The 22,878-nt window shown below is 36.4% G+C and overlaps 2 protein-coding genes and 2 pseudogenes across 2 annotated transcripts; 2 read left to right on the top strand and 2 right to left on the bottom strand.

Moving 5' to 3' along the window:
• Nucleotides 1-2,068: 2,068 nt before the first annotated feature.
• LOC120178045 lies at nt 2,069-4,451 on the top strand (annotated as a pseudogene).
• Nucleotides 3,882-6,878, bottom strand: LOC120178044 (annotated as a pseudogene).
• A 1,815-nt stretch (nt 6,879-8,693) lies between these two features.
• Nucleotides 8,694-9,354, top strand: LOC120178043 (the record flags this gene model as incomplete). The annotated part of the gene is made up of 4 exons (XM_039184003.1): nt 8,694-8,755; nt 8,886-8,967; nt 9,074-9,222; nt 9,303-9,354. Coding segments are annotated over 3 exons (258 nt in total), but the record flags the coding sequence as incomplete, so codon positions are not given.
• Nucleotides 9,355-9,425: 71 nt separating this feature from the next.
• LOC120177895 (probable protein phosphatase 2C 46) lies at nt 9,426-22,253 on the bottom strand. The gene is made up of 5 exons (XM_039183880.1): nt 22,139-22,253; nt 21,196-21,620; nt 20,627-20,994; nt 18,971-19,207; nt 9,426-9,964 (listed from the first exon to the last, which is right to left on the bottom strand). The coding sequence occupies exons 2-5, from the start codon at nt 21,365-21,367 to the stop codon at nt 9,695-9,697; spliced, it is 1,047 nt and encodes a 348-aa protein (XP_039039811.1). The 5' UTR covers nt 21,368-21,620; nt 22,139-22,253; the 3' UTR covers nt 9,426-9,694.
• Nucleotides 22,254-22,878: the final 625 nt, after the last annotated feature.

The raw sequence follows: 22,878 nt of genomic DNA, 5'->3' as shown, positions 1-22,878 counted from the left end.
TATGTTTTTTTATTATTAAAATTTAGTAAAACATTATAAAATATATTATTTTTAATCTAAAAGTCGGGCGGGTTCGAAGTGAAGAAAAACTAGCAATCATCGAGGCGAGACGGGATCATATATAAATAATATATTTTCAAGTCGAAGTTGTAACGAAAAAAGGCCTGCCCCATCCTGTGTCCATCCTCAATCCTCAGTAAGAAGCTAAGATTCAAGTCATTTTATTGTTACTTTTATTTTCATTTTTTTCTGGCCCTCGTTATATAGTTTAAAATAAATAACAAATGTTATAAATCTTAGGCCAAGTACTTTGCTGGCGCAGTGGCAAAGGCCTGCTTAATTTGCATTAAAAACACGTGTTTGAGTCTTCCAGTTGATCTGTTTAATAGACTGTAATTGATTTATAAAAAAATAATTTATTTTTTCAAAAATTATTTTACGGTATTTTAATGATGTTATATAAATCATTTTCACTAATTGTTTGATACACTATAATTAATTTTATAGAAAATTATTTACATAAAATGAATAAAGTTTGGTTCGGTTAATATTTTCAACAAAAAATTGATTTGATTAACTATTAAATTTTTTTTTGGTTTATTTGGTTAATGTTAATTCAATTCGATAGGTGATTGAATTAACCATTTGAATACCCTTAATTTTAATTATTAGTATTTTATTAACATAATACTAAATTATTATATTAATATTAAATATATAAATTAATATTACTCATTATTAATAATTTTAATAAAATTATATTTATAAAAATAATACATAATATGAATTATATTAATAATTTATTATATATTATTAAATTAAAAATATAATATCATATATTATTATAATATATCTAGGTATATATTAATATATAATATTATTAAAATTATATTATATGTAATATTAAATATTTTAATAATGAGTATTTTTATTAAAATGATATTAAAATATCAATGTACTATTAAATGTATAAAATAATAATTTTTTGAGTGCTTATACTCTGAAGTGAAAAGTTAGAAAAATCTTTTTATAGAAAATCAGATGGTAAAACACTTTACAGAAAATACAAACGAACTAGGAAAATGAATTATATGGGAAAAATCAATTACAACTATCAAACACTGAAAAATATTTTCCGTAAAACCAATTACAACTATCAAACACTGAAAATATTTTCTCACTATTAAACATAGGAAAATGAGGAAAACATTTTTCCAGCTATCAAACACACCATTTGTTTCAATTTATTTTCCTTCTATCAAACGGTGCCACGTGTCACCATTTGATTGAGGGATAAATTATTTAAATTAAATATAAATTAATTTTAAAAATCCCTCCAATGATATCGTGACACGTGCCATGACAATGTCATCATTGATATGTGTCATCGTATGGATGGAGGATTAAATATATTGAAATTAATTTAAAATTATGATCATTTTGATAGATTGTATAAGTAATAAGGACTAAATGCGTTTTATTAACTTTGACATCAGCACTTTTGTTAAATTTTAACGGCTAATCGCCTTATCGAATACATTTAAATAGTTGAGTGGTCTGATTGACAAGAAATCAAAAACAATGGTCAAAATGAAAAGGGATAGTTGGGTGGTCACTTGTATAGTTTACCCTAAAAAGTATATGTAATATTAAAATTAAACTAATTTTAATATTAGTAGATTAATTTGATACAAATATTAAAGTTAATTGTCTAATGATCATTGATGGCGGGCAGATATTAGTCGATCTTGTTAATTTGCATCTGTTATTGATCTGGGGCTGTAAAAATAATCGACGGGTGCCAATTCATGATAATTAGTGATAGAAAGAACAGTGATAAAAATGCCTTCTTTGACATTGATTGAATCGGAAAATTTTGAACTTTTTCTGTAGAATTTTATTTTCTTGGAAGTGAACTTATATATACTCATTAGCACTTTCTGTGAAGTTTTGCCTGAATGAATGGATATGCTTATTTATATTACCTTGTTTTGGATCGATATTCCGTTTATAGTACAAGTCCGGCACACCGGCGGGAAAATGCCTTGAAGGTGGAATAAGTAACTTGCTATCTTTCTCAAATTTCTATGTTGAAGGATCTTGTGCTCTGGCTTGGCATTTATAGGAAACTCGAAAAGCACCAAGGTTGTGTAAATACAGTGTGCTTTAATGCTGATGGCAACAATTTAGTATCCGGCTCCGATGACATGCGTGTTATTGTATGGGATTGGGAAACTGGGCATTCCCAGCTTTTTTCTGGTCGGGTCATTCCGTCAATGTTTTCCGAGTAAGATTTATGCCTTACACAGATAACCGCGGCTTGGTTACCTGCGCTGCAGATGGGGAGGTGAATTTCTTGTCTAGGCATGCAACAATTTTCTAAAATTTACAATATTTTTTAGGATCGATTTGCTGCATGAATCTTGTCCCTTTGAGCTTAATTTTGATGGTTTAAATGGAAAAGGAGTCGATGTTCAAAGTCTAACAAGTATCGTTTACATCATTACATTGAGAAGGAACATGAGGGTTGAAACGGAAAAGAGTGCTACATGGCTAACAAGTATCATGGGCTTAAGCAAAGGCTTTGAGCTGTGTCTTTCTTGTAGGTTTGACATGCTCAAATTTTGGAACGCGGCGTCGAAACTAGGCTGCTGGCCAAACATCAGGGCCGAGCTTTTAAATTGGCCATTGAACCCGGAAGCCCTCATATATTTTACACTTGTGGCACAGATGGGTTAGTGCAGCATGTGAGTCGTCATTATTTCCTTAAAATTCTTTTAGGTTTATAATTTACATACATTTATGTGACTGAAGTGGCACCAATAGTTGTTGGGAGAGATCTTAAGTCATCCGTGGCTGAGTTGAGCAACCTTTTGGGAGTTCAATTTCGATATCTAGTTGACTGCAATTGGTTTTCATGTTATTGTTCTCTTCTTTTTGTTGTATGATGACGTTTTCTCTAATAGCCTTATTTTTTGACTTGATTTTAATATAGCCGATTAATACAGCTCCGTTACACAATCACTTGCACTTCAGATTGATCTTAGAACTGCACAAGCTACTGAACTTTTCACATGCTATCCAATTGATGATAGCAGGGCTTACATGCGAGTTATCAAGCTCAATTCTGTTGCAATTGATCCAAGGAACCCAAATCTCTTTGCAGTTGCAGGATCTGATGAGTTTGCTCGCCTTTATGATATACGCAAATACAAGTGAGATGGCTCGACTGATTTTGGTCAACCTGCTGATTGTTTTTGCCCCCCATATTTGATTGGTGATGATCTAGTTGGAATAACAGGTTTGGCCTTTTCAGATCAGAGTGAACTTCTAGTCTCCTACAGTAACGAGTTCATATATCTCTTTACACGAGATATGGGACTGGGGCATGATCCAGCCCCGGCATCTTCATATATCTGTATGCAGTGAAGCAAGTGAAATTGGACTTAAATCATTCAGCTGTGTCGGCATCAGCTATGGATGCTAATGACAAGGGTATTCCACAAGTTTATAAGGGACATATGAACCGTGAGACGGTGAAAGGTGTGAGCTTCTTTGGACCTAGAGCAGAGTACGTTGTTAGTGGATCTGACTGTGGTCGAATATTTATATGGAAGAAGAAATGTGGAGAGCTAGTTCGTGTGATGGAACCAGATAAGCACGTGGTCAACTGTATCGAATTTCATCCTCGTAATACAGTTCTTGATAGCAGTGGAATAGAGACTGGTATCAAGATATGGACTCCAAAGACACCTCATAAAGCTGTTCTTCCGACGAATATTGAGGACGTATGTCTTGTTCTTCTAATCTCTTATAGAAAGAAAAATATGAAAACAAAATAGAACAGGTTTGCTGTTTTTAACTGTATATATTCACTCGTATTGGTCGGCTATGTCCATGATTCTATTCTAGAGACATATGAGAAGCAGAGGAGCTGATCTCTCTGCTATTACTTCTTTGCGAAAGGTTCCAAAACAAAGTCACTTTTGTTTGTTTTACCTCAAGGATGATGTGTATGATAATGACGACGACGATAATGATCCCCTTTTAACATTGAAGATGATAGTGATGATGACTATGATGGGCCAGTTTCAGAGCTGTCAATTTTTCCCCGAAACAGAAAACCTACCCGACCATATGATGACGACGATAACTATAAAAAATTTGTGTTTCCAGTTATAATGATCTAATGATGATTGTAATTTTGCACTTTCTGTCTACAGTGCAAACCAAAACCTAGGGACTGGATGTACCGCATGACTTCACCGCAGGACCCGCTGATGTGTTTACTTTCATGGCTGAGGCTGAGGAGTAGACTAGAACGACACGGAGAAAACTCATCGGCAAGAGGGCGAGAACTTCTTGATCTCATATGGATATCCGACACCAACAGCGATGCTTCTTCGGATGACGGAGAGAATGCTTCCGGTCCAGAAGACTTATTCGGTTGAATGATAATGTTGTGGTAACCCTTTTTAGTCATTGCACTTGACCATACTCATAAGCTAACAGTATCTTTCTATAGCTTTTGTTTTGTCTTGCATAAAAAAAAAAAGTCACCTTCCATGAAATCATCCATTGATAATGAAAGAGACTTTCACCTTCTATAATTACTGCACAGACATCATCATTTCACTCTTCTTTCTAAACCTCCATGCAATTGCTGCTGCTTTTGTTACTTGAATCGGAAGGAGCATTCCCTATTGTCAAACTCAGAATGAAGGCGATCGCCTGTTAAACAAAAGTGGAAAAGAGTCGTTTTAGTTGCGTAAGACTGAATCGACAATGGTAAAAAAGATATTTGGTTACTTTTATACCAAGTAAGGTTCATATGGTAAGGTTCATATGGCAATGCACAAGATACTAAAGCCAGGGAAATGAAATGGTGCATCTTCAGAAAGGAATGATGCTGGATAAACAGTAGAAACCATTTGTTAATTGACCTTCAACAGTAAAAAAACTGTATTTTTTTTATGGGGGTGGGCGGGGAAGGGTAAAAAAACATCAATCTTTAGAAACCTGTGAGAGGGCTGAAAATCAATGGAGCAATGATGTTGGCCAAGGAGCTCACTCCTGATATGCATCCTTGAGCCTTGCCCTGGTTATAGTACCATGGTTTGACAGTTAAATTCATCCATGAAGAAAAGGATTCAAAACAGGGAGATCCGGTTACCTGCTCCGCCGAGCCAACTTGTTTCGAAACAATGCTGAGTAACTGTATAACTCGTAATTCGGATCCAATCAGCAGACGTGTCTTTCAGATAATCGAACAGAGCTTACGATGAAACGTCAATAAAAGGAATAACCTACAGAAGGTGGTGCAAAGACCATCACAGCAGATAATGCAGTGGTTGCATAGGGAACCTGCAGGAAAATATCGAATCATTCGAAGGAACGAGATATAAATACAGATAAGTGGTTGCCTATGATCGAACTAAGTTAAACTCCGGGTTTATCTAATTACCCATGGTGACCAGGCCATGCTGTAAATAATGGCCTGCAGAAGAGACCAGGTAAGAAAATCATCAGTTCACATTTCTTCCTACCATTGTTAATAAGAGATTGAGTATAAGTTGAGGAAAACAAACAAACTCTTACGTGTATACATGAAACTAAGAGTCCTATTGAAAGCAACTTTCCAACTCCGATGGGAGATACCAATAAGGGCATGATACACAACTGCAGAAATATGATTCAGAAACGCATAAGAATAACAATGTTTAGCTGATATTTGATGGATGAAAGAATCGAAATAGCTACGAGAAATGTATCGACGGTGTTTATACCTGCGAAGCAGCCGCTATAATTCCAGCAAGTAGCATCAAATCAGCAAACTGGTTCTTGTTAAAATGGAAACGAGCCTTCAAATAGTACTGCAGGGTCACAAAATTTTGAGCTACACTAAGATAAAGTGACCATTATTTTGCACAATTGGAAAGGGAAAAAAGCATACCATTTATGAAGATATCATCCCACCCTCTGCAAGATTATAGAAGAAAGCAACAATTGCTGCTTGGGTAAACGACGGACTGAAATTACAGAAGTTCACTGGTCATTTCGAACATCGATAACTCGAAAGAAGGAATTTACAGCAAACCAGTAGTACCTGCTCCTCAGCAAGCAAATAATGTCACCAAGGGATGGAATTCTCTTGAATGCAGGCATCTTCCTAGGCACAACATTGCCATCCTTTTGAACGACATCTTCACTTCCTTTCAAGATTGGTTGTGTCATACTGTCATCTCGATCCGATATACTTACCTCGAGGAAAATTCTCATGTAGACAACCGCGAGCATCGATACGAACGTAGCAACCTGTAGAGTCTCGATTCAACGACGAGAAAAGCTGCAGATTGGAGGTTGCAGAGAATAATTAAGCTTATACCCGAGGTTATACCCGAGAGAATTCCGAATGCAGACGCCCTTTGGCCATCTGCTATGTTGTCTACCTGCTGAGAACATCCCATAAACTTCAGCTTTACACAACCACACTGATTACAAAGCGATTACACAATGATTGAGGGTTAATTACCAAATAAGCAAGAGCAAGGCAGCTAACGCTGCCTTCACAGATCATGGCAGTGAGTGTCTTGAGAGCGTAATACGCGTAAAAATAATTGGTTGTTCGGCTGCATGCCAATAATATATATATATATATATACACACACACTCACACATATATATAAATTGTCTGACACTGTCTTAACATGAAAACGAAAAGCATACGTACCGAAGGGGATAATGGAAGAGATTTCCTGCCATACTGATCCGACAGATTCCCAATAAGTGGCATCATCAGGGCCGTCCTTACTCCAATCACCTGCATGCTTCCAACATATCCGACGACTCACAACACTCACAACTAGGACGGAGTCCATATACTAACTCAAGAGGATAAAGTATAATAAAAAGTAATCACAATCTAATTAAACTAAAATTAAGAGATCTAAGTAGGAATATATAGTCTTTAATAATACAAAAATTGAGGGGACAGCAGCATAGGCTGCATAGCCTTATCCTCACAGCTGTGAACCTCAATTGTGTTCATTCTACATGTGATTTGCTTTAATTTCGAACAGATCAGATGGGTTAAATTATCTAATTTTGAAGTTAATAGTAACTTGAGAAGTATTTAATCTAAAATTTGAGAGGAATCTAAAGGTTTAATTTGAAAAATATTTAAATTAATAGGGACTAAAATTATTATTTGACAAAAAAAATAAAGACGATCCCCTCGGACCCCTCCTATGCATGCCCTTAACAAGTTGACGTCGATAACATGATTTCTTTATTGACGGTCTTATATTGAGTTTCTATTTTTCTTTGACTTAATATTTTTAGATATCTAAATTATATCTTAAATTAACATTTTTCCGTTATAATTTTAAGTGTCTACCGTTACATTAATAATAAGAATAATATTTTTTTAAAAAAAATCAAATCCCTCACGTCGTCCCTTTCCTTATCATGATGGCCTCCATTTCTTGGGCCTAATGCAATTCCACAGTACAGGCAAAATTAGCCCAGTACAGCCTACTGGTTTTTTATTTAGTAGAAAATTATTTTAAGATTTATGATATTTTCAACAGTGATATGAAATTTGTTACGTCGAAACGATGAATTTTAATAAAATATATTTTTATTTAAACTTTTATTTTGATGTGATCAATTTTAATAAAAAGTTATATTTTTATTAAAATTCATCACATCAACTTGACGAGTTTTATGAATACTATAAAAGTTACGGTATATTGCAAAATTAATTTTTACTTACCCTAATTTTCCAAATAATTTACCCATTTGGCCTATTGGGCCAATATACCCCAGTACATGTTATTGGACTTGAGAAACTATTAAAATCTCCTAAGGCTAAAGCCTCTCGCTTGGCGTCTGGGTTTTGATTTGTGAAGCGAGAGGACATTCCACGGCCGACCTTCTTCGTCTTCTTCATCGCAAACAAACGGTACCGTCGAATTCACTGTTTCCTATACCTTCGGGGTTATTTCTTCTATTTTTTGTTCCTGTCTGGTTGTTATTTTCTTCTGCAACAGTATGGTGAAAGATTCACTTTATTTTCCTTTCGGAGTTTAGATTAATTATAAGTTGTTTGCTAGAACTACGAGCAGTACAATCCTAGGTCCTTTTTACACTTGTTTTGTTCCCCTGGAAAGGGAGGTTGAAATGGTAAAGGAGATTGCTGCCTGGGAATTTTTTATTTCTGGGTTAACTATATATATATTATATATAATCTTCTGTATGTTTCTTCATTAGCAGTGGACAAGACTATTATAACAATCAACTTTGGAACAATGATGATTGTTTCTAGGTTTCCGGCAGTTTCTTCAGGTTTTTTCTCTTCTTTTTTTTAGAACATTTATGATTTTTTGTACTGTTTTTTATTTTCCCCCCCTTAAATTTTGTAGGTTTGCTTCATCCTAGTTATGGTAAGCTATATTTTCAGCTAAACAAATACCAAAGAACTAGGCTTGCTTGTTATAAGCCTAATGGATCGGCTTCCGTGGAGGTAATATTTATGTGCTGTATTGTCTTAAATTCTGTTTTTGCTCGGCATGTTGAGCAGTATTGCTTGATGTTTGGATGTTTTGTTCTTGTAGATTTCGAGAGGAAGTTCTCTTAGGAAGCCTTGCACAAGCAGGCATGTTGTGTCAGTAGGAAGTGACCGTCATTGACTGAGTTTCGACGATGAATTACCCGAGGAACCTTTCTGGCTAAGTCTGATTAGGGAAACCATATGGTAATTCACTGAAGAATGCTCTTGTTTCCCCTTTCTTTTCCCTGTTTGCTTCCCTTCCCTGTTAGTCTCGATGATATTCGTGTATGTTGCCTTTGTTGAGTAACTGATGCATGATGCTTGACGCTTGTAGGGGCATAAGATCTTTGTCTGCGTTTCTGGTTGAGCAACCTAGTCAACTGAAATACATAGAATGGCCTAGCTTTGTAAGCACGGTAAGAATCGGAAAACTTACACTCGAAAGTTGTAGAATGTTTGATATTATAACGGATTAGTATACGCTAAAACGTATTTGTTTTCATCGTCGTTTTCCTTTTCCAGCTGAAGACTGCTATTTTAACTCTTGTTCTAGTTGCCGGGCTCATCGTTGCACTAGCATCAGTTGACTCCCTCCTCTGCTATATTTTAGCTTTGTTGCTCAGAAGAACCCCTTGATAATTGAATTATTCCCTCAAAACACCTTTGATGAAATACATACATATATATATATATATATATATATATATATATATATATATATATATATATATATATATATATATATATATATATATATATGTATTCTTTGCATGTTGCATTAGGGTTATCCACGGTTCTTTTACGTACACAAGAATGTGAGATATTATCCGCATAATACGAGATTCAGACAGAAAAAGAGTAAACTGCACTAACAGAAGAACAAAAGGAGACTACTAATATATGAACTATGAAAACTATCCCAGGTAGTAACTATAACAATCGTCAACTTGTTCTTTCTATAGTTCTTTCGAGTTTTTCGATGAACATGAAGCTCGATACGGGTATTAGTTTCCGGTTAAACGTTATGGAGTACATTAAAGAATCGAAGGCTCACTCATTTATCGCTTTTCGTAAGCTACCTGGTATTCACATAAGAAAATAATACAACAAAGGAGGAAAAACATACGACATAAGCGTACATGATCAGGTGCCACCAGCTTCGGTTGGCGTAGCACAGGGAGCCAGTATGTTAGGAGGGAAGTTGACTCCTCCCCCTCTAACGGATAGATTAGGGCCCTTAATCGAGCTGGCCTTGCTCACTAGGTTCGAGTCGAGAAACACCACGATTACTGTGATGTTGTCATGGAAATGCTGGCGGACTCCGCGGTCGATCTTCTTCAAGTCGGAATACCTCACTTCTCGCTTCTTTGCTGCCTCTTGTAGAGCAGTTTTTACGAGCCTCTTTGCACTTCCCTGCATAGTCCAAAACTGAAAGGTTAACATTCAACGTTTTTACCCTTATTTTCAGATCACCCCTTGTTCCTGCATGAGCATCGTTCATACGCTACATGAGCAAATGTCGTTTTTCCACTTGTCTGCATGCAGGAAGATGAGCGGAAAAACACCATTCGTTACAGGCATATCATTCATATATGGTCTTTTTACGATAAAATCATGAGAAAATAACCTCAGTGACCAAAAATGCCTTATAATATACTATTTTAACCAACTTTTTTTGGATTTGCCAAAATGACCAACTAAATCGCAATACGATCGATAATTCGCAACGCGATCGATAATTCGCAACGCGATCTCCGGTATCGCAAATCAGTTTCCAGATTCGCAACGCGATTCTAACTATCGCATTGCGATTTCCCAAATTCGCGTTGCGATTTTCCTAATTCGCAATGCGAATACGTAAATCGCAACGAGATTCTGACTATCGCAATACTGAATTTTAAATTCGCAACTCGATTTCTGAATTCGCAACAGGTTTTAATTTCGTAACATAAATGTTTTGGGTATATAACTACGCAGCAGCAGCAACTCATAACCTAAATTCCTAAATCGCAACTCATTCCATCTCCATCTATCACTCTCTTCGGCGACATCCGTTCCTCATCCGGCAACAGGTTTTAGTTTCGCAGCTCGTTTGTTTAGTAAATTAATTTACAATAATGAAATCATCTAATATTGATCATGTTTGGATAGATTTGTGTTTTGGAGGGTCATGGGAGAATGTTCATGGTGTTTTACAATATATGCATTTATCCATGAATTTTCAACTAAAACTGTTATTAAAAAAGTTAACTTATGAAACTCTAATGTTACGTGTTGCAAATAAATTGAATTTAAAGCCCCTAAGTGGATTTAGGCTATCTTATCAGATAAATGGTAAAATTTATTTGTTAACCGACAATAAAGATGTTGAACGATTCATTGCTTACATTAGTGTTTTAAGTGATGATTTTACATTGTATGTTGTTAAACCTAGAAGTAGTGAAGTTGGGTCAGTAGCGGATAGTAATCAACTAAGTTTTTCAACCCCAGTTTATGGTGCTCAAAATTTAATTGTTCCACCACAATTTCATCACCAATCAAATATTGTTTCACCACATTTCCAATACCAAACACAATCTCTAAACCCACAACCTTTCCCTAATCCAAATCCCAATCAACTTTCAGCACCAAATTCCGGTTTTCGTATTGATCAGTTAGACGATGATGAGCCAACAGAAAAAATTGTGAGTACTAGTCAGTATTCGAAATTTGATATTGGTCAATACCCGAACTTTGATCTTGGTCAATACTCGGATTTTGATGATTTTTCAGAAGAAGAAACAGACCCTGCGTGTAATGGTTTTGATATTGGTCAATACCCGAATTTTGATGATGAAACAACTGTTGCCGAGGAAGATATTGTTGATGATAATGAGGAGGAAGTTACGATTGTAAATGAACATATTGAATATCCATTCTGTAATTCATATAACACTGAAGAAGAAAAAGAAGAAGAAGAAATCCCCAAAGAAAAATCCTCGAAGAAAATACCACGGGAGTATAACTGGAATATGTCAGAATTACTTCAGATACCGGAAGAAGAGTTGGTAAAGATAACAGTTGATTGTTACACAAAAATTATTCGTATACGAAATGTGTGGAAGATGGCTATCAACTAAAAGTTAACAAATCAAGCAAAGATCGTTTCGAAACAAGGTGTATGATTGACAAAAACTGTATGTGGCGTATGATTGCAAAGAGGATAAAAGATTGCGAAATGTTTCAAATTATGACTTTTATTGATAAACATACATGTTCAAGAACCCAAGTTTTTCCTTACCATAGACAGGCAAACAAAAAGGTGTTGGGTGGTTTTCTGGCTGAGTTAATGTTTTTGAATAGTAGGATATATCGGGGACATGAAATTATGACTGACATGAATGCTCGGTTCAAGATTAGTATCTCATATTCTCAAGCTTGGAGAGCCAAATGTTATGCCTTGAAATTGTTGAGGGGGTCGCCAGAAGCATCGTTTGCCCATCTGCCGGCTTATTATCACAATTTAAAGCTGAAAAATCCTAGGTCGGTAACTCATATCAAAACAGATAAAGATAGACGCTTCGAGTTGCTGTTTATCACCATTGGTGATGCGGTTAGTAAATCAATATAATTTTGTTAACTCATTTTTGTTAGTTACATGCATTTCACATTTAAATGATTATATTTCTTGTGTATATGATTTTGTAGATTCGTTCGTTTATTAATTGCATGCGCCCAATTATTATAGTTGACGGAGCACATTTAAAAGGTTGGTACCTTGGAGTAAACTTATTAGCAGTAGCCATGGATGCTAACAATGGGATACTGCCAATAGCTTACGGGGTTGACAAATCTGAAACTTCTGATTCATAGACATAGTTTATGGGGCATCTTAGGGATTGCATAGGTCCTATTAGCAATCTGACAATCATATCCGATATGGCAAACTCAATTGACAACGCTGTTAGAAGGTGTTTCCTAGATGCTTTTCATGGACTTTGTGGTGTTCATTTGTATAGAAATCTAAAATCAAGGTCAGTTGGTATAAAAAATCACAAATGGACATACTGGAAGACTGTAAAAGCTTATCGGGAAGTGGATTTTAATAAGCATATAAACTGTTTAAGACGTGTTTTGCCTCAGTGTGCTCAAACACTAGAAGATGTCGGGTTTGAAAGATGGTCAAGAGTACATCAACTTGTAGCAAGATATGGTTTCATGATGTCTAATAGTGCAGAATCAATCAACGCTCTAAGTCGTCATTCCCGGAAATTACCCATTACTATGTTAATGGAATTTTTTCGAGCCTCTATTCAACAGTGGTACTATAAGAAAAGAAACCATGCAGATATTATTTCTTTAAATTCGTAACTTATCATATATTTTACTAAGTATTATAATTTACATGAACATTGGAACATCGTGTTACACCATGGACAGAAAAAAAGATAACGAAACGTGTTGTGAAGTCAACGTCATGGAGAGTTGAACCATGTTCAAACACTTTGTTTCAAGTACTAGATAATAACTTAAATGGGCTTGTCAATCTAAATGCAAAGACGTGTAGTTGTATGAAATGGCAAACATCTGGTTATCCGTGTGGCCATGTTATAAAAGTTTCTCTTCATCTAAACCAAGATGATTCAAGCGCATACGCTATGGATTGCTACACTGCAGAAATATATCGACAGACTTATGGCGAGATTGTCTACCCTATTCCACAACCTTCTGAGTGGGACATACCAGATGACTTACAAATAGTTTTGCCACCAGCCATGGACAGAAGGCTACCTGGCCGACCAAAAAGTCACGATCGTATACCTTCTAAGGGTGAAGAGAAGAAGAGATCGACATGTAGTCGGTGCAAGGAAAGTGGTCATACAAGGTTGACATGTGGATCACTAGTGCCATCACAATCATCTTTTCTTCTACCAAAATATGGATCCTCATCAAAATCCAAATCTCATATGGTGTCGAGCAAAAGACAATCAAAATCGCAATCATCTTTAAAATCCCAATCACAACCGGCTTCACCTTTTGGGACTGTTAACTTAGGTGATTTTTAAATGCAAACGTTGTATTATGTGAATTTTATGTGTGCATTTTTAATATTTTCAGTTAGGCATATATTAGTAACTTGAGTTTGAAAATTGCTATGATCTGTTCAGTTGTTATCACTTATTAGGCATTCAATTGACTATCGTAACACGGAAATGACGTTTGCAATCATCTTAATGTCTATCGCAACGCGGAAATAACTATCGTAATACGAAATGAAAATCGCAACGAGAGAATCGCAATGCGAAATGAAAATCGCAACGAGGGAATCGCAAAGCGAAATGAAAATCGCAATGCGAATTTAGTTTCGCGTTACGATTCTCTCGTTGCTATTTTTATTTCACATTGCGATAGTCATTTTTGCCTTCAACATAATGCAGATTGAAATCAACAAAATCAACCATTATATTTCAATCAATTAAACAAACAAATAAGAATTATGTTCACATCAATTAAACAAACAAATAAGAATTATGTTCACATCAATTAAACAAATCAACTTTTACAAATCAAAAAATAAGCAATAATTCTTATTTCCTCATCTACTATTGAATCAACTTTTGCAGTCATACATCATTTTCACGCAGCTCACTTTTGAGATTAACCTGCAGAAACCAAACATTTGCTCAAACAACACTTTCTACACATCTAAAACCTACAAACAGTAAATTATTGAATTTTAGGTACTTAACCAAACATTTTCAAACCAAAAGCCTATAAACTTACCAATTGTTTATGGACATTTTTATAACGCGGATGCAGGTAGGCAGCGTCTCGTATATATCGATCTAGCCATATAATGCCTAAACCACAAGCCTACTGCAGCTCTATCGTTGGGAGGTAGATACTTTCCTGTGATCAAACGCTCCAACGCCAAGCATACGAGAGGACCATAATCCCCTCTGGCTCTTTCCGTTTGTTGTGCGGTCTCGTCTCTGCTAACTGTAATATTGAGCTTCTTTGGCTTCTTATTTCCAGAACGAGTCTAATAATTTATCGCATCTAAGAATTTAGCCAAATGAGAGCTCCATCCCTTAATAATATCTCTTAAATCAGCCAATGATATGTAATTTATCATGCTGTCATATACTATTGCCTTAAGGGATGGGAGCTGAAGCTCGACGAGAAGCCAATGTTTACGTTCCAAAACAGGGATAAACACATGCAATTATAAGTAATAATTCATTCATTTGCGCACTTATTTATGAATAGCTTTAAACTCAATCTAAAATAAATACAAATCTTATCGATCTCACACCATGCATGATAAAGTTTAGCTTGTTCATTGCTCAACGCAAATAATTCATCTCGTTGATTCTTCAAGTGAACGACGTTAAAAGACGTCGGCATAATTGTATATCGTGTATTTCTTTTATTTTTCTTAAGTTTCCTAATTATTAGAAGACGTGACACCTACGCATCGATATGTTATTTTACAAAAAAAGACATATATTAGTGACTTACATAAATTTAAAAAAAAAATAATCAAATTGAAATATAAGAAAAATATAAGCCTTACCCCTCCATCGAAATAGTCATTGTCTTCGACCCCTAATAATACGTCCTACCAAGACCGATCAAGCAACAAATAGATATCATCGTTGAGCTTGCATATGTCAGTGAAACACCCATGGCTCCGCTCATGTAGATAAAAATCAACTGCGGTCTTAGCCCAAAGGGTGTTATCCAGAATTGTGTCCGATAGTTGTCTTCTCTCCACTTCAGATACCGGAATGGTACTGGCCGATAACTCATACGAGAGCCAACTCTCATTCATCATGTCCGGCACGTCAGAGGGTTTCTCAAGAATCTTACATATGACGCCATGTGAATCGAGCTCTTGAACGGTGGGAGGGTTCTCTTCAACGATGACAGTGGCATCTTGAACGGTGGGAGGGGACTCTCGAGGAATGATAGGGGCCTCTTCAACGATAGGAGTGGACTCTTGAGGGATGACAGGCGAGTCGGGCTTCTTCTTGTGGTGTCTTCGCACTATTGGGGTGTGCGGAGACTTAATAGCACGTGCACGCCGTCTGATGCGTGAACTTCGTCGTGCAAGAAAAACCCGACGTAAAGCATCCACCTTATCGGCCCGCTAAATAATTAAATACAAAAATCAGTAAATAAACAGGCATGATATTTAAACAGTGAAAACAAAGACAAATATGTTTCAAACTTAGCAGAATTGGCAGCAACCGAACAAATTTACTTTCAACCAAAAGACAAAACAAAGACAAATACTAACTTCACAGTGTTAAAGAATATACAGTTTAGCAGAATTGGCAGCAACCGAATAAATTTACTTCAACTAAAAGACAAAACAAAAGACAAATACTAACTTTACAGTGTTAAAGAATAAACAGTTTAGCAGTATTGGCAGCAACCGAATAAATTTACTAAACAATCTAAGTGGAATGGTTAAACTTGATGATAAATTTACTCGTAATTTCACTTAGATTAACCATTCTACTTAGATTGCTTAGTAAATTTATTCGGTTGCTGCCAATTCTGCTAAACTGTTTATTCTTTAACACTATAAAGTTAGTATTTGTCTTTTGTTTTGTCTTTTGGTTGAAGTAAATTTATTCGGTTGTTGTCAATTCTGCTAAACTGTATATTCTTTAACACTGTGAAGTTAGTATTTGTCTTTATTTTATCTTTTGGTTGAAAGTAAATTTGTTCGGTTGCTTACAATTCTGCTAAGTTTGAAACATATTTGTCTTTGTTTTCACTGTTTAAATATCATGTCTGTTTATTTACTGAATTTTGTATTTAATTATTTAGCGGCCCGATAAGGTGGATGCTTTATGTCGGGTTTTTCTTGCACGACGGAGTTCACGCATCAGACGGCGTGCACGTGCTATTAAGTCTCCGTACACCCCAATAGTGCGAAGACACCGCAAGAAGAAGCTCAACTCGCCTGTCATCCCTCAAGAGTCCACTCCTATCGTTGAAGAGGCCCCTATCATTCCTCGAGAGTCCCCTCCCACCGTTCAAGATGCCACTGTCATCGTTGAAGAGAACCCTCCCACCGTTCAAGAGCTCGATTCACATGGCGTCATATGTAAGATTCTTGAGAAACCCTCTGACGTGCCGGACATGATGAATGAGAGTTGGCTCTCGTATGAGTTATCGGCCAGTACCATTCCGGTATCTGAAGTGGAGAGAAGACAACTATCGGACACAATTCTGGATAACACCCTTTGGGCTAAGACCGCAGTTGATTTTTATCTACATGAGCGGAGCCATGGGTGTTTCACTGACATATGCAAGCTCAACGATGATATCTATTTGTTGCTTGATCGGTCTTGGTAGGACGTATTATTAGGGGTCGAAGACAATGACTATTTCGATGGAGGGGTAAGGCTTATATTTTTCTTATATTTCAATTTGATTATTTTTTTTTTAAATTTATGTAAGTCACTAATATATGTCTTTTTTTGTAAAATAACATATCGATGCGTAGGTGTCACGTCTTCTAATAATTAGGAAACTTAAGAAAAATAAAAGAAATACACGATATACAATTATGCCGACGTCTTTTAACGTCGTTCACTTGAAGAATCAACGAGATGAATTATTTGCGTTGAGCAATGAACAAGCTAAACTTTATCATGCATGGTGTGAGATCGATAAGATTTGTATTTATTTTAGATTGAGTTTAAAGCTATTCATAAATAAGTGCGCAAATGAATGAATTATTACTTATAATTGCATGTGTTTATCCCTGTTTTGGAACGTAAACATTGGCTTCTCGTCGAGCTCTGGCTCCCATCCCTTAAGGCAATAGTATATGACAGCATGATAAATTACATATCATTTGTTGATTTAAGAGATATTATTAAAGGATGGAGCTCTCATTTGGCTAAATTCTTGGATGCGATAAATTATTGGTCTCGTTCTGAAAACAAGAAGCTAAAGAAGCTCAATATTACAGTTAGCAGAGATGGGACCGCACCACAACAAACGGAAGGAGCCAGAGGGGATTGTGGTCCTCTCGTATGCTTGGCGTTGGAGCGTTTGATCACAGGAAGTATAAAGTATCTACCTCCCACCGATAGAGATAGAGCTGCAGTAGGCTTGTGGTTTCGACATTATATGGCTAGATCGATATATACGAGACGCTGCCTACCTGCATCCGCGTTATAAAAATGTTCATAAACAATTGGTAAGTTTATAGGCTTTTGGTTTGAAAATGTTTGGTTAAGTACCTAGAATTCAATAATTTGTTGTTTGTAGGTTTTAGATGTGTAGAAAGTGTTGTTTGTGCAAATATTTAGTTTCTGCAGGTTAATCTCAGAAGTGAGCTGCGTGAAAATGATGTATGGCTGCAAAAGTTGATTCAATAGTAGATGAGGAAATAAGAATTATTGCTTATTTTTTGATTGTTTAATTGATTTGTAAAAGTTGATTTGTTTAATTGATGTGAACATAATTATTATTTGTGCTTGTTTAATTGATTGAAATGTAATGGTTGATTTCAATCTGCATTATGTTGAAGGCAAAAATGACTATCGCAATGAGAAATGAAAATCGCAACGAGAGAATCGAAATGCGAAATGAAAATCGCAACGAGGGAATCGTAAAGCGAAATGAAAATCGCAACGCGATTTGGAAAATTAGTCAGAATCGCGGTGCGAATCTGGAAACTGATTTGCGATACCAGAGATCGCGTTGCGAATTATCGATCGCATTACGATTTAGTTGGTCATTTTGGCAAATCCAAAAAAGTTTGTTAAAATCGTATATTATAAGACATTTTTTGTCACTGAGGTTATTTTCTCTAATTAATATTCGTGTTTGAAATTTGAAAATAAAATACGCGTAGCGATTCTAATGGCGCTTTAAAAATCACGTTGCGATTTACGGATACGCGTTACGATTTTACGTATTGTCGTTGCGATTTACGGATACGCATTACGATTTACGTATTCTCGTTGCGATTTACAGATACGCGTTACGATTTACGTATTCTCGTTTCGATTTACGGATAAGCGTTGCGATTTTACGTATTTTCGTTGCGATTTACGGATACGCGTTGCGATTTTACGGATACTCGTTGCGATTTATATGTTCGCGTTGCGATTTTCATATTCGTGTTGCGATTCTGAAAAATCGCAATGCGAATTTGTACTATCGCATTGCGATTCTGGGAACTGATTTGCGATTCTGGAGATCGCGTTGCGATTTTTATTTCGCATTGCGATTTTGTTTGTCATTTTGGCAAATCCAAAAAAAGTTGGTTAAAATCATATATTATAAGACATTTTTGGTCACTGAGGCGATTTTCTCTAAAATCATCATACTCGGACCGCATGAAAGGGTAATTCGAGAAAATATATAACAAGATAAATGATACCTAAGATTGAAGCATAGACTTACACTTCGTGGATGATTTTGAACTATATCGACAGCCTCCTGATTACTTAAATGCTCCCAAAGCCCATCCGATGCAAATATCACGAACTGATCCTGTGGATGCAGCTGATGCGTTGATATTGATGGATCTGCACTCAATATTGGCTTTTTAAAAGGTTCGCGAAGGCGGAATTTTTTATATAAAGGCTCCCTGTTGAACTCGGCCTTTTTCAAATATACATCACCAATAGACCTGGAAATCTGAAAGATCAAGAATTCTATCAATAAGCAATCTGAAAAAGTGTGAACCGACAACAAGCCATGGAAAACCGGAGAAAGGTCATTACAATATTGAGCTGCTAGACATATAGCATGCTTTATGCATTTGTGGAATGTACTATACCTCTCTCTCACACACTCTTCGATCGGGGATGTGGTGAGGGGATTCTACAATAGTGATATTATAGCAAAAACCTAGTTAACGAATATAAAGGCTTTGCACCATCATGGTCAGTCTTAAGGTTTTTAACAAAGCAGTTGTGGCGTTTGTGCATAAAGGGCAACAACCATGGCAGCAAAAGAATCTTTCGCAAATGAAATCCATATGCACATTGCTTTTTGAAAAATTTTAAATTATTTCTAAAGACCCCATACATATATGTGGTTACTTGCTCCGAAGTTTCTCGACCAATTTGATCAAGCAAGAAACTTGTCTAAACTATCGGTTAAGGAATCCAAAGTGAGAACCGTCCCGTTGGATTTCCTAGTCTAGCTATAGATTCTAATGAAGTTCAAAAACCAAGAAAATACATTTAAATTAGTACTTATGGGCTAGGTAAAAGAACTATTTCTCCAATCCCCATGCTTTGGGTAAGGGGTTCATTTTGTTGAGGGGTTGCTTGCTGTGGCCGTCTTCCAAAGCCATCATGACAAGGCAACCACAACTTAATAGTTTATTCGGTCAATAAAACCGGGGGCTGGTTAAAATCTAGCAGAGTATCTCCTTTCACCGAACCTTTTTGTTAACAAAGCTAAGACAACTAAATAGAGCTGAAAGCTCATACAGCTAACGTGATTCGATAATAAAAAGTCTGAAGTTCAAAAATAACCAACTCCAAGACCATCACTTGGAAAATACATCCATGGGTAACCATCAAATTACTTTCTTTCCATGTGATCAACATGGAATCCAACAGTGTTCGTTCAGGTTCTTTAGCTTATGAAACAGCCGGTAGCACTTTCTTACCCCTTCTGTAACCTTTTTAATTACTAAGATCTCTTATAGTCAAAGATTTTTTCACATTTCCTTTTTCTCTTCCAAGCATCCAACTAGATTGGTTATTTAGACAAACTGGTCTCCTTGCCTTGAAAATTTTAAATTCTAAAACATATGCCTGAGTATATGAAAACCCGGGTTCCTGCACTTCAATAAGAACTTTAGAAACATCCAAAACAACATGCTCCAAAAGCGCTCAATTTGGACAAGAAACAGTTCAAGCTCTCTTTGTCTCTGCAGAGGCGTGAAAGTCGTATTTGCTCTTCCAATGATTTGTTCCCAACCACTTATCACAGCTATGCAAAAGCATTGTTGTTTTGAAATACTGTGATTACCTACTCATCTTAGCAGCTAAACTACCACTACTTAAAAATTAAAAAGAAAATGTGCACAGTGTAACGCACCTGTATGAGACCTTTTACACGCCATACGTTATGCTTCAAAACTACAATTTGTGAGTCATCTGGATGCAATGACTTCATCTCCTGTCTTACAGACTCTATACACACATTATGCTCAGCCGACAGCTGAATGGCTAGAACCTCTCCTGTCGCCTTCACAGCTCTCCCCAAGACAACACGGGAATCACCAAGGTTGGCAACATAAAGAGTTCCACCACAAATAACACCAACTAGGCAGCACGATCCAACAGCTGCAATTTTCGGTTTCATAGGCCACTGTTTGGTAACAAGAGATAAGAAACCCTCTTCTGTTGCTTGATACGCTTTTCGTATCACATCAACCGACATCCCTTGCTGCTCTGCAGTAAATCCTGACCATAACAAACGTCATCAGTACAAAAAGCGAACACCCAAACATAACAAAGATATCTCTAGGTTTTGGTTCAAAACAAAACACTTAACTACCGCTTCAACAAGTTTACCACAGTAATTCACAATCATATCATCACATCCAAATCATCAATATAAAGGGAAACAGAAAAGTATAACCTTAGCAAATGCTTTGGGCTTACGCTTTAAATGTTGAAAGAGATGATCGTTGATGTAGCGTGAAGTCTCCGGGCCTCCATGCCCATCATATACACCAACAAAAGTACCATAGGGGCCAGACTCGTGTGAACTCAAACGACCAGACTCAAGCTGGCTCTGGTCCTCAAGTAAATTGTTGGCCTGTACAACTGCCATGGAGAACTCACCATTGATGTGCTGCCCTGAGTCCTTGTACCACAAAAGGCCATCTTGACGACCTCAGGCTTCAGAACTTGCGTGAACGTATCGATCTGAACTCGGTCGAAAACAGGCCCTCAAAAACTTCATCAACCCAGAAAACATCCCTCATCTCACCCACAAAACCCTCCCAATACTCATCTAAACCAGGCCCTACAAATTTGAAGGATGATCCCCATCCTCCTTTGGTTCTCAACGCAAAACTGGAACACTGCAGCAACAGCAGCAATAAAAACAACAAAGCACACCTAAAAGATCAGCAATAGTTCAATGTGCAGCAACCTGCAACTTAGTATCTTCCACAACCCCTTTAAGGGGAACAGCACCAACTAGAAGGTACAGAACACTAGGAGATCAATAAGTGATGTCCAAGAAGCTAACTGCTTCTCAGTTTGTCATTGAGCTCAAACAACAAAAGATGTTCCTTCTTAAAACAGGAAAGTCATGACCGTACAAGCTCCTGATGGAAAAAATCAACAAAACACAAAAGGTTTTTTTTTGGGAAACAAGGGAATCGGTCAAGATCACTTCTTTTTTTTCCCCTAACAAAGTAGTTTGGTCAAACCATTAGGATATCCAGAAGGTCTAATGTTTCACATTGAGAAGCTTCAAACAAAACCCAGATTCACAAAACTCTTTAGACCCACTAATCATTCCTAAATCAACTTATATTTCCAGCACCAAGTGCAGGAAAACAGATAGGGAAAAGACCAAAAGGAGAAAGCTTACCTTTTAATTTGAAAACTTGGGGTTATATACTTGAAAAGGAAGATCTGGGACTAGAAAAGCAAGAAACTTCACGCGGGGTGTGAACTTGGAATTACAGATCTATGGATCAGTAAAATCAAAGGAAAATTAAGAGAAAAATTGGGTTTTGGCTTCTGGTTTGGTTGGTTTCAAGTAAGTGATGAGATATTTTTTTTGTTGTTGAAAATAACAAGTGATGAGATAATTGAAGAAGAAGAAGAAGGATGAATGAAATGGATGAGCTTAAAAAAAGTCCTTTTTATGTGAAAAGATTTCGGCTTGGACTCTAAAAATACATATAAGAAATCTCTTTATCCCCCCTTATCTCTCTTGTTTCTCTCAGCAGACAACACCCGTAAAAGACCAACAATGGAAAGCTCGAAGCCAGCAAGGCAAAGGTCCAGTTTTGGGCTCCACACCCCTAAAATAATTGCCAAAAAAAAGGATTGAAAGAGGGAAGCTTTCACAAGCTTAAGCTTAATAGTCGATGAAATCAAGGTTTATGAGTATAAATATGAAACAAAACTAAATTTCTAAATCAGTAATGAGATTCTCCTACTGCTTTCGTTTGAAAGATTTATATTTGACATCGAATTCATTATCATTTTACTCAATATACCATTGGTATTATAATATTAACTTCTGTGAAGAAGAAATAAGATCTAATGGGGGCAACAGGTGGCGCCATTTTTGTTTGCCACGAACCTAACTATTACCGGTGG

The sequence above is a fragment of the Hibiscus syriacus genome, unplaced genomic scaffold, assembly GCF_006381635.1.
Source record: "Hibiscus syriacus cultivar Baekdansim isolate YM2019G1 unplaced genomic scaffold, ASM638163v2 tig00112343_pilon, whole genome shotgun sequence".
Taxonomy (NCBI): Eukaryota; Viridiplantae; Streptophyta; class Magnoliopsida; order Malvales; family Malvaceae; genus Hibiscus; species Hibiscus syriacus.
The sequence above is the reverse complement of the archived record's forward strand: the minus strand, read 5'-3'. Positions and strand labels throughout refer to the sequence as shown.

What these genes read in the sequence shown, in the direction of transcription:
- LOC120177895 (XM_039183880.1), bottom strand. Translation starts at nt 21,367, where the DNA reads ATGGCAGTTGTACAGGCCAACAATTTACTTGAGGACCAGAGCCAGCTT. An exon ending in GTGTAAAAGGTCTCATACAG is followed by an intron (nt 19,208 to 20,626) that starts GTGCGTTACACT and finishes TTGATCTTTCAG; the next exon opens with ATTTCCAGGTCTATTGGTGA. An exon ending in TTCAAAATCATCCACGAAGT is followed by an intron (nt 9,965 to 18,970) that starts GTAAGTCTATGC and finishes TGGACTATGCAG; the next exon opens with GGAAGTGCAAAGAGGCTCGT.